We start from the raw sequence: 13148 nt of genomic DNA on the forward strand, positions 1-13148 counted from the left end.
TAGCCTCTTCAAATAACATGGAGAAGCTTGATATTTATTAAGAGTGGAAAGATTTTCATGGTATCAGTGGTTAGTCAAAGGAGCAGGTTGCAAAAGATATGAAAAGCATGATGCTTATTTCTATACATAAGTGCATGTATTTTGAAATAAAATAGGTAAAATAAAAACATTTACCGTTTCTTGATTTGAGATCTCTGTGAATCACCTTGACAGGAGCTTCCATATGTAAATAGTGCATTCCTTTTTATGCAGAGGGAAGAAAGGCCCATTAATATTGGTTTTCAACTCTGTATCAATATTACCTTTCTATTTTAAACATCAGCAGTAACATTCACATTTTGCAAAGGATTCAATAAAATAGAGGGAAGACGTGTGTACATGAGGCCTGATAAAATAGAGACAAGATGTGTCTACGTAAGGAAAATTCATATACTAAGGAAGACGTATGTGCTTTGATCTCTTGGAAGTTGGAATTTGATTGTGGGTAAAGCTAGCTTCTTACAATACCTAATAAGGACACCTTATTTTCTGTAGTCTGCACGAAAATAGCACAGTTACAACTGGAAGAATTGTTCCAATGACTAAGGTATTCCACTACCACTGCCTTCTAAATCGGTAAGTTCTGACCGAGGTGTTCTGTTTTCGTTTGGATGTCTCCAGTCACCCAGTTAGTTGCAGCTTGGCTTATTTTCCCAGTGCTCATTCCAGTGAGACCCTGGGAGGGGAGGTGGGGCTGTGTGTGTGTGTGTGTGTGCGTGTGTGTGTGTGTGTGTGTGTGTGAGAGAGAGAGAGAGAGAGAGAGAGAGAGAGAGAGAGAGAGAGAGAGAGAGAAGAGAGAGAGAGAGAGAGAGAGAAGAGAGAACTGGCTAGATTCCTTAGCTGTGATTGCTAAAGGATTTTATGATCCTCAGATAGAAAAAAATATATAGTAGTTACAAAATATTTTATCCTTCTTACAAGAATAAATCTTTGAGATAATCTATATTTAAGGCACTCCAAATTTTTCTTCAACATGTTTAGAATATAAATCAAGTTACTTCAGTAAACTGGATCCACAGAAATTAGAGTTTTACTATTTTGAATAAAAATTATACTTTGAAAGACATATTTCACACTTACCCCTTTAGTAGTATTTGACTCTTTTTTTTGTACTTATGTATTGTCTACCCCATTAGAATAAAGATAAAGAACATTTTCTACGGAAAATTTCCCCTCCTTTTATTTCTCACTCTGTCTTTTCTAAGTAATAGAAGAAATAGCCCCTCCCCTTTCCAAATCAGACGGGCTCCTTTTTGAAATAAATTATCCGTTAAACATAATAGGTTTTGGTTCTTTTTTAAGTACACAGAGAAGTTCAATTTTATAAAGGTTAATTGTAAAAATAATCTATCATATTTCTACTAATCTGATTATTACATATTGAAGAATTATGAAAGAACAAAGAATATAAGAGAATTTAAACTCCTGCCATATAAAGATATTCCTGAAAAGAGTCAACTTAACAAAAAAGTATTACTAATTTAAATGATGCTAAACACAATGTAATTGGAATAAAGGAAATCTAATAAGAAGTTCTGCATACTACAAACTGTGAAAATTCAATAGCTACAACTTGGGTAACTTTTAGTAATTTTTATGACTGCATTTCATAGTTCTCTCTCTCTTGCTTTAAGAATCAAATTCCTGAATTACTGTTTTCAGGTAGAACTGGTTTAATTACTATTAGAAATAGAGCTAAACAGTTTCTACACTTGTGACAAGTAAGGATTTCAAAAACAACACTCAAATACAAAAGCTTTAAATATTGGCACTTTTCTCCTCATGGCAGGTACTATGAAAAGAAGTAGCATAAATTATTGTGTATAATACACAGCACACACTTACAGAATATTTAGTGTTCATAAACATGGTAGTAATCACAATCATATAAAATTCTATTTAATTTGTTTTTATAGTGCCATCCGTAATTCTGCCTTATTTTTATTGTAAACAATTAAGAAGGCTGAAAATACCTTCATCGGTTTTTAAGATCCAGGGTTTCCTAAAAAAGATTTGACTGGTGTCATTTGGGAGAGATTTGGAATCAATGATGACCATTTTGAGTCTGGATGCAGGTTTATCTGCTTTAATTGTTCCTCTTACACAATGCTCATTGACTTGCAAAAGTTTCAGATATACTTGCTGGCTTGCCCTCCTCCACTCCTCTCTCCACCCCTCTTTCCACCCCAAAAGAAGAGAATCTTTTTGGTTTTGAGAGGCATTCTCTCTCTGTAGTGATGCTGCAGTGCCTATGTCAAAATGCATGAACCAACTCTTCCTTAAAATGAATTATTCATTCTTTGATTTCTCAGCATCTTGCTTTAATCTTGGTCAAACTGAAATTTGACAAGCTGAATTTGTAACAGAATAAATGAAAATCAAGCCTTACTATTTAATCTCCAACTTCTACATATAGCTTTATCGGAGAGCTTTGAAGTCATTCCAATAGCACTGATGTCTTCTTCCTTTTATAGCCCATCTTAAATAGGAAGTATGACTTGTAACTGTAAACAAACAAGTATCTTCTCTGCCTCACTCTACTGAGCGTTGGCCAAGCACATTAGAACTCATCTTTTGCATCAATTCACCGGCCACAAAAACCTGATCTTATTACTTTGTAGTTTTGGACACTGTCCCATGATCCACTCCCGTTCTCTACATCCCTGTTCTTTGCCTTCGGTTCCAGTTTGCTACTTAGTCCTGTTTCTTCTCCTCCTTGTCCCCCTGACATAGAGTGCCAGCGGTCTTGAGAAACCCCAGGAATGACAGGTGATCTGGAGCCGAGGGACCACCCCTCAGACAGGGACTGTGCAGGGGAAGGGGCCAGGAGGGATGAGGTTTACAGGCTGGGGGCCAAGCAAGCTTAGAGTGTGCACAGCAGGAACCAGAGTGACAGATGTCAGCTGGTTTATTGGCTGTCTGTCCACCCTAAGTGCCATTAAGTAATAATATAGGTGTTATAGGCTGAGCTTACCCCTAAATGAAATGTCTGTAAGGTGAAGTGCTTTAAGTCAAGGACTGCTTGTATATGTACTTACATTCATGTCAGTGTATTTCCACAGTGCTTCAAGCAGTTCCCAGTAATAAATAACCCTGCTTACAAACAGGCAGTCCCTGCGTACTACTGACATGCAGAGAAGTGACTGTGATGTTACATGAAAATGTCTTGAAGAATGTGAAATTTTAAGGCTGATCTGAGATGCCTGATGCATGAATACACAATTAAGTTAATTAACACAGCCAAAGTCTTAAGTACACCATCCTAAACATAAAGCTTACTGTTATTATAATATAATGAAATATCATTTAGCAGCAGCATTTAGCATGAAACTTAAAATTTTTTTTTCACTTTCTTTATTTGAAGAATTTGGCAAGTGGTGATGAAACTTAAAACAGACAAGATATTTCCCCAAAGGAAAGACTATTATTACTTTTGGAAGTCACTGTATGACTTCCCAGCTTATAGAATCTGGAGTAACAAAACTCAAAGGAGTTAATTGCCCGAGTAACAGGCTTTCTAGAGGTTGCTAGAATACAAATATAACTATCAGTGTTCATTATTTAGATTATGTTGTTTCCAAAGCAACTTTGACAGTTATAAATAAAACTCAGAAATGTTCAGTTGGGAAAATGGAAAAAAAAGATAAAAATAAATGGAATTTAAATTGCTTCAGAAAGCATTAGTGTATGCAAGAATTTATGAGGGAAAAAGAACTGGGCACCTTGTTTAGGGATTTTGTGCATTAAAAATATATAATTTCCAAGGGTGACTTCCAAGTTTACATTAAATATAAAATAAAATCTGAATTGCTTGTACATGGCAGCACAAATCACAATTTTTTTGCAAGTGGTTACTATTTTTAGTATATTACTATGTATACAAAATGAGTAGAACTAATCCTATAATAAATCATGTTTTCTGGATACTGAGTCTAAGTCTCTACATGCAGGAACAATAACAGGATTATGATCTTTCCACTTAATGTGTCAAGCAAGCTCATCGATTACATTGGTAAAAAAATGTGGTAAAAATGGCTGTTCTGGAGACACTGATTTTGTGGGGACTTGGCTTTAGGGAAAGAAATAAAGTAAAAGATGGAAAGAGAGAAAAGGAATGCGTGAGTGGAAAGGCAATGACCTAAAATATTATCTATACAGTAAGTTGCAGAATTCTTGCTACTTTTGGTCTAAAAAAAAGAACTTATAAAAGACACAGAATAACAAATCTTCTGACTTAAGTCGCCTGTCAGCATGGGACATCCACCAATTCTGCAAGAATTCAGGAAGGATTAGTATTACCTTTGGCTACATCGGTGGCCCAGGTCATAATGTGTTCCATGTCCATCTCTTTCACTTCTGTTGCTGTTAATGTAATCATACAGTGATCCCAGGGAAGCATATTCTATTTTTAATGGAAAGATAAGCATTTAATTAAAAATAAGGGGCATCTCATAAATAAACCTTTATATTTTCATTGGGGAGATGTATTAAAAACTTAACAGAAGACATCAAAAGTATATAAAAATATACTTTTCTAAAAGTGTTTTCTAAAAGTATAAAAATATACTTTTCTAAAAGTGGTTTCTAAAAGTTAGTCTTATCCTGGAAAAAAAAAAACTGTCCAAGACAAGCACTACCAGAATGAATAATCTTCAGCCAAGGACAAAATCAAAAGTCACTTAAATGGAACTCAGAAACACAAAAGTGTATTGGAAGAATGTACTGGAAGCAAAGGCAGACATGTAAATAGGTATTTCTTTTAAAATGGTTATTCTTATAAGATAGATAAGACTAAACACAAGTCAGAGTTTATATGACAATGTAAATAAATCAACCTTGCTGCGCCAGAATTTAGAACAGCCCTTAAAATTTAGCACAAATGGCCAAGAAAGTGAGGCAATGCCTTTAAAAATGGCTTTGAGGTGTAAATTACATACCATAAAATCCACTCACTCTAAGTGTACAATTTGATGATTTTTAGTAAATTTATATAGTTGAGCAATCACAACCACAATCCAATTTTTAGAACCTTTCCATCATTATAAACTGTTCTCTGTGCCCATTTACAGTTATTTACCACTCTCATTATCTACTTTCTGCTTTCTCTGTGCCTTTTCTAGATATTTCATATAATGGAATCTACAATATAAGGACTTTGTGTCTTTCTCTGTGTTCTTTCTCTTCACATACTGTTTACAAAGTTCATTCATACTGTAGCACATATCAGCACTTCATTCCTTTTTATTGCTGAATAATATTCCATTGTATGGATTTACATTTGGTTTATTCATTACCACTTGATAGGTATTTGGATTGTTCCCAGCTTTTGGCTATTATGAATAATGCTGCTATGAAAATTTTCATAAATGTATTTGTGTGGAAATATATTTTCATTTCTCTTGGATAGATTCCTAGGAATGGAATTCTGGGTCATATAGTAAGTTTAACTTTTCTTGTAAGGCAGGATTGCTAGCAACAGATTCTTTCATTCTTTATCCAAGAATGTCTTTATTTTGATTTCATTTTCAAAACATAATTTTTATGGATACATTTTTTTTTCTTTTAGCACTTTAAATGTTTACTCCCTTTTGGCCTCTATTGTTGTAGATGAGAAGTCAGTCATTAATCATATTGTCATTCCCTTGTACATGAGACATTTTTTCTTGCTACTTTCAAGAATTTTCACTTGGATTCTATCAACAGTTTGACTATGATGTGTCTAGTGTGTTCTTTTGCCTTTATCCTACTTAGAGTTCATTAAGCTCTTCAAGTATGTAGAAAAATGCATTTTATCAAATTCGGGAAGTTTTGTTGGCCATTATTTCATCAAGTAGTTTTCTTTTTTTAAAAAAATATATTTTATTGATTTTTTACAGAGAGGAAGGGAGAGGGATAGAGAGTTGGAAACATCGATGAGAGAGAAACATCGATCAGCTGCCTCCTGCACACCCCCTACTGGGGATATGCCCGCAACCAAGGTACATGCCCTTGACCGGAATCGAACCTGGGACCCTTCAGTCCGCAGGCCGACGCTCTATCCACTGAGCCAAACCAGTTAGGGCAAGTAGTTTTCTATTTTTTATTTTTATACCATTCTTCTCTTATTTCTTTGCTTTATACATTAATTGGTATACCTGATGTTGTCCCATAGGTCTTTAAGTTTCTGTTAGTTTTTCTTTAAAATTTTTATTTTTCAGATTAAATAATTTCTACTGACCTAGTTTAAAGTTCGCTGATTTTTTCCTCCTATCTCAATTATGCTGTCAATTCTAGTGAATTTTAAATCTCAATTATTGTCTTTTTAAACTCCAAAATTTTCAGAGTCCTTTTAAAAAAAAATTTCTATTTGATGAGATTCCCTATTGGTTGATTCATTGTTTTCACACTTTCCTTTAATTCTTTAAAGTCTTTTCTAGTTCTCTGAACATTGATGCTTTGATATTTTTGTATTATTGAATCCAATGTGTTAATTTAAAGAGGCAAGGTTAGTGCTATCATTCCCCAACCCATCTAGTTTTTCAAACTTGTCTCAGTTAAGTACTACTACCCAGGCACAGAGTATGGCTACATCCTAACGCTGCAGAAGGTTGGTGGAAAAGTTCACATATTTTTTTGGTAGATACTTGTGAACAAACAATTTAACCTAGCACCTGTAGAAACAAAGACAAATTAACACATTTTAACACATCAAAATTTGGCTAGGATAATCAACCTCATAGATCAATAAAAGAGCTATAAATACACAACTTACAATTATCTCACAATTTTGAAACTTGTATTGTTTTAAAGAAATGATTATTGTTAATATTTAATGTTACTTACTGGCCTTATAGGTAAAGAGGTATAGATCTAAAAAGAACTAGTCACTGATAACCAAAGATTTTGGGTACGAATAGGTATGAGTAGAGAATATTAGAAGGGTTCATGAAATAAAGGACTGGCTAGTCTATTTTTTAAAAAACCCACTAAATATAATCAAACATACTCATCCAATTACTTGGATTCTTTCTCCCTCTTTTGGATGAGAAGACAGTTTGAACATGCTAGCTAAAAATGACTGCTCCATATCCTCTTAGGGACTGAGAGTAAACTCTTGGAAAAAGAATTCACATCATGACCCAAGTCTTTTTTTTCTACTCTTCATCCTCATCTCAAATGAAACTAGGAAACTTCCTGAATAGTCCACTGAGTGAGTGAAAGTTAAAAATCTCATCCTCAAAAGCATTAAGCATGAAGGGCACAAGACAAAAGCAGAGTTTCTAACCTTTTTGGAGCATCATACTATCATCTACTATATAAGAATAATTTAAGCTACATACGAGGATCAGAAAACTGGGTTCAGATTTATAAGGTAAACACAACCTGTAAAAAAGTAAATACAATAGACTAGGAAACAAAGAGCAATATGGGAACTGGGTCAGACACAGGGTTTAATTTTAAATTAGAAGTCTGATCTACAAGGTTAAGCATGGCTAAGACACTAACAATATAACCCTTTATTGGGTATTCAAGTTAATAGAAAAAACATAAGCTCAAGATAAAAACTGCCACATACCTCATTTTAGGCACAGATCTAAAGATAGCTAATTGGGGATAAAATACCCACTACTTAAGGTAAAAATACCACTTATCAGAGTAAAAGCATGTTAAAATGCCTGCTATCAGAAGATGGAAATAACAGCAGCCATCCCCTTTGCGTTTAAGAACCAGTGTAATCACAGCTTGCACACAAGAAGAGGAACTTCTGTACAAGATCAATCTGAGAAATTACTACTACTCTGATTCTACCACTAACGGTGACCTTGGCAAAGTTACTGAAGTTAAAATTTTAGGCTCTTATTTGTAAAACAAAAATTATTTTACCCATTTCATAGGGTTATTGTAAGTATTAGATGAAATAATTGATAAGAAAATACCGAATCCAATCCATTTCATTGAGTGTGTTTAGTTGTTAAGTTCTTACCTCTAGAGTAGAAGATAGGGCTAATCTTTTAAGGCAAAGGACTGCCAGGACAAATGGCCTGATCAAAGTTATTTACTGTAAAATTGAACATTATACTTATTATATACCTAAAGCTGCTAACTGGATTGTACAAGCATGAGTCTAAAGCAGTGGTTCTCAACCTTCCTAATGCCACGACCCTTTAATACAGTTCCTCATGTTGTGGTGACCCCCAACTATAAAATTATTTTTGTTGCTACTTCATAACTGTAATTTTGCTACTGTTATGAATCGTAATGTAAATATCTGATATGCAGGATGTATTTTCATTGTTACAAATTGAACATAATTAAAGCATAGTGATTAATCACAAATACAATATGTAATTATATATGTGTTTTCCAATGGTCTTAGGCGACCCCTGTGAAAGGGTCATTCGACCCCAAAGGGGTCGTGACCCACAGGTTGAGAACTGCTGGTAAAGTATCTAAAAAATATGTGTGTGTTTTTATGGCAAAAATTTCTCTGTGCTCCTTTTTGGAAAGGACATTTCCATCAGTTATAAATTGCTGTTCCAAATTATGTAGTAAGTTAGATCAAGGTCATTACCAACCCAGATGACCAAACCTGAAAAATACTGTTCTCATGTCAGAGACCTTGAAGAAAGAATACTCTAATGGGATTAAAACGTCTTGCAAAGAATTATAACATGAATAGCTCAAGAAATCTTAATTTGTAAAAGGTCACAGTTACAAAAAACATCGCTCATTTCAACTAATTAAATGAAATTTTAGTTAAATGGCACCTTTAAATATTGGTATTGCAGCTGCAAGTGCGTTTAAATAGCATTTACGCAGATATAATTAGCACAATTAAACATGGCAGAAGTGGAAGCACCATTCTTAATTATATTGATATAATCAGTTTTATTAATGCGTTATAGCAACAAAGGTGACATCTGATAGTAGCACACAATGCATGACTAAACCTAATATTAAACATTTTAGCATATTAAGGAATCTAAAGCTAGATAATTGGGGAAAGAAAATCAAATAATGAGTTCCTACCTGTGACGATTCCATAGTTGGGAGGTTCAAGAACTACTCCATAAAACTGGATGATGTTTCTGTGACTGAGGACACTGAGTATTTCTGCCTGTATAAAAATAAAAAATCAAATTTCACATTTATAAAAGTCTAATGAAATAGGTTCCCTACTTAATTTTTTACATACATTTACAAGATAAGTAAGTATAAGTATATGATGCTGATCAAACTCTTGTGTTAGCAGCATTCTTGAAAGGTTAAGAATTTCTATTGAACCTTTCTGAAAATTTAAAACTGAAATGGGGTTGAAGTGGCAAGAAGAGAGGAGCCGACTAGCAAGCCAGTACAACTGATGGTGAAGGAAGATGACTAAAGAGGGAGGTACCATATTTATTTGAAGTGAAAGTCCTCTTCCTAATAGTCAAATATATTTCTTCTGCATAATGTCTCTTCTCAGAGGCTGCAGCAAGACTGAACTTCTACCAGTTGGATGAATAGTCATGATAAAATTTAGGTAGAGGTTTTTAACTATTAATGGAACAGATTCAAGTAATATCTATTTATATTATTTATCTAATCATTCATTAAAAATGTTATTTCTGACCCTGGCCGGGTAGCTCAGTTAATTAGAGAGTTGTCTTCATACGCCAAGGCTGCAGGTTTGAATCAACCAATGAATCAACCAATGAATGCATAAAAATAAATGGAACAACTAATCGATGTGTGTGTGACTCTTCCCTTTCTTGCTAAAATCAATAAAAAATTTTAAAAATGTTATTTCTCTCCTACTGTATGCAAAAGGTACTATACAGGCTAGAAAGGTGGATTATTGACTTATAGCTCTGACTTGATAGGGAAGCCATATTTTATACTTTAAAATGTATTAAATACTAGAAAACTGTACTGTGGAGTGACATGGTAAAAAAATTGTATTTATTAAACTTAATTTCTTAAGTGGAAAAAAAAGAGATAATACATTTATATCTGGTGTGTGTGGTATTTAAAAAACACTACTCCATGGACCCTGAGCTCTGATGTCCTCACTGATTCCAAGGTTCCATGATTCTATGAGAATATAATAGCAAAGGACAGAAAAGCGGCTCATCCAATCATTCAGAGGAAGCAGTCTCCTTACTGCAATGCATTCAAGGTCAAAAGCTCTCTCCAAAGAGGATCTCTAAAATATCAATATGATCCAGGGTCAGTCTATTTCCCCCAAATTCAAGAAGCTCTGAGATGATCCCACATTTTACAAAAATAAAAATTATACATATAGAAGAGAGATCGGGAAGACATTAAACAAAATATTAATTGTGGATATCACTAGGTAGCAGAAAGATCCTACATGATTTTAAAGGTTTGTATATTCCCAAATTCTTTATAATAAGCCTATATAATTTTTAAATCAGAACAAGTACACATGATTATTACAGGTACTATGTATGACTAGAACATATAAATATAAAAATACTTATTTACACGGAAATTCTGATTTTCCTAGGAGAGAATTAGGAAGAATCAAAACTCTTGCCTTATATACACAGGACTCCCCTAGGCATATAAAAACTAGTTTAGTCTGGCTGTGGTGGTGCAGTGAATTGAGCGTTGTCGGGCTGGATCCCCAGTAGGGGGTGTGTAGGAGGCAGCCGATTCATGATTCTCTCTCATCATGGATGTTTCTCTCTCTCTCTCCCACTTCCTTCCTCTCTGAAATCAATAAAAATATATTTTTTAAAAAAGAATGACAGTTGATCAATTATATAACCACAGTAAAAGCTACATTTGAAATTTGTATTTACCAGCTCGCTGCTGATTTAAACTTTCAGAATGAAGACTTTGCCTGTTGCAGGGTCTGCAGTCCATGGCAATTAAATGAGCAGTTTCTTGACAGCCTTTTCTTGTTTTGGTTATTCTCCAAGCATGCCCTTGCCTTGGCATTGTACTTTTTCAGATTCAGAATGCAGAGGATTGCTTAGGCTTAACCCTTCCATTTCCAGTTTTCTACCCAATACATTTGATCATTTATTTCCAAAACCATCTCTGCAGGTAAGCCAGCCTTTTGTCAAGTCCACTGTTTCCCTACCCACAGTGGTCGGTGCTCCTCTCCCACACACTGAGAAGGGAGCCCCAATTCTCAGGAGTGGGGCTACATTTCAAGCAAATTCCCTCTACAGACTGAACGTGTTCCTCTAAAATTGATATGTTGAAACCTAACCCCCAATGTGACCAGGTCTTTGGGAGGTGGGCGCCATGAGTGTGGAGCCCCTATGAATGGGATTAGTGCCCTTATAAAAAAGACCGAGGATTGTTCTCTCACCTCTTCCACCACACGAGGAAACAGCAAAAAGACAGCCATCTGTGAGCCAGGAAGCAGGTTCTGATCAGACAGCAAATCTGCTAATGCCTTGATCGCAGACTTCCCAGCCTCCAGAACTGTGAGGATAATGTTTGTTGTCTACATGCCTCCCTGTCTTCAGTCTTCTGTGAGAGCAGTCCAAACGAACTAAGACAGTCCTCTTCATAGGACTAGGCTGGCATAAAAGTCCACAGCTACTGAACTAGGCCTCTCATGAACAGAACGGGTTCGAAAAGACAATGCCACTGTACTTCTCAGGACAGCATGCCTATCTTCGTCACCACAGAGCCCAGAGCCATTGCACTTAGCAGCAGGATATCAGGGACAAGGGACCTTCTTGATTTAAGGACTCCTAAAACAGTGTTTCAAGTCTATAAGACCAAAACATCTAGTTCTTACAGGCAAGACGTGGGTAGGACTTCCCCTCCTTTCTGTTTCAGGCACTGATTATAAAGATAACTGAGGCAGAATGCTCAATATGAGGAATTAAAAGATTTATATGCACCAGGTCACACAAACCAGGATCAAAAACAACACAATGCTGTTTAATTAATTGCATTTTCACCCCAAGCGTATCATGGTAGGGGCATTTTCCTAACAGAAAAACTGGATTCTTACACGTATAGCAAGATGGAAAACCAGGCCCTCTCCTCCTAAAAATGCAGCGTACAGGAACAACTTAAAAAGTAGGCTTGACTTTCAATCCTGTATTTAATCACCAGAGTGTCATGCACAGGTCATGCTCTTTGAGTCACGTTAGGCTTAATGAGACCCATTCACTAACTCAGTCACGTGACAAGCAGCAAACCTCACAGTTCTGTAGGTTCTCTTTCAAAAGCTGCCCTGTAGGTATTCAGGGAGATAAAGAAGGACAAATGAATCGAATTCAGGTTCCATAATTTGAAACGGCCTATATTCCTAATGATGTTTCATGTCATGAAAACTTTTCTCTGGAAGGAAAATGGCTAGAAATGCTAAGAAAAAAATACGCCAGTCATTCTATGCACTCCTGGGGAACAGCTGAGCAGAGCCCTGTGGGATTTATTACGAACATCCCCACTGCTGGGAAGCCTATTGCTCAGTGGTTTTCCTGGTGGGCTGCAGCAGACTCGCCGCATGTGGCCACTTGGAGAGCAGCCTGGGCTCCCCTCCAGGAACCAGGCTGCTGCCTAGTTAAGTACACACCCAATTCAGGGCAGACTAACCTGGCAGGATGGGAGGGTGGCTCAAACGGAATGAAACAAATAGCAAAGATTTAAGAACGGGGATTGGAGAGCTATTTCCAAATCATCAAAAGACTAAGATTTTACAGTCTTCGTGCCCACAACAGAATGTCACTGTGATGATAGGAAAAAGTCAAATATATTGTAAACAACTTGTATTTAGTTTGGATGACAGAAGCATATACCAAACCCCAGATTTCCACTTAATAACCTAGGTAATTTGGTCAAAGAAATAACTTGGTGCTAAAATTACATGGAAAACCTCCCTAAAGGGAGCCTATAAATTAGTCCCAAAGTATGAACTAATGAAGGATTAAGCTTCTAAAAAACTGAATAGCAATATAATTTAATTAAATACTGACTACATGAGTGGAAATTTAAATTCTAGTTCCAAAATAGATGGCCCTAAAAGCCACCTGGTCACCCTGGACCTTGTTTTCCTAGTAAATGACTTGGTTGGACAAATTATTTTCCAGATTCCTTTATGCTTTAAGTTTCTATGCATTTCTGTAAAATAAAAAAAGTATTATTAACAGTTCTTT

At 35.6% G+C, this 13148-nt stretch overlaps 1 protein-coding gene across 1 annotated transcript in view; it reads right to left on the minus strand.

The window, feature by feature from the left end:
- MAP3K20 (mitogen-activated protein kinase kinase kinase 20) overlaps nucleotides 1-13148 on the minus strand; it is a 143125-nt gene that overhangs the window by 75493 nt on the left and 54484 nt on the right. The window contains 4 exon segments of the mRNA XM_006083113.3: nucleotides 175-240; nucleotides 4339-4387; nucleotides 4389-4441; nucleotides 9049-9136. Of these exon segments, the coding sequence (XP_006083175.1) occupies nucleotides 175-240; nucleotides 4339-4387; nucleotides 4389-4441; nucleotides 9049-9136 (256 nt within the window).

The sequence above is a fragment of the Myotis lucifugus genome, unplaced genomic scaffold, assembly GCF_000147115.1.
Source record: "Myotis lucifugus unplaced genomic scaffold, Myoluc2.0 scaffold_5, whole genome shotgun sequence".
NCBI lineage: Eukaryota > Metazoa > Chordata > Mammalia > Chiroptera > Vespertilionidae > Myotis > Myotis lucifugus.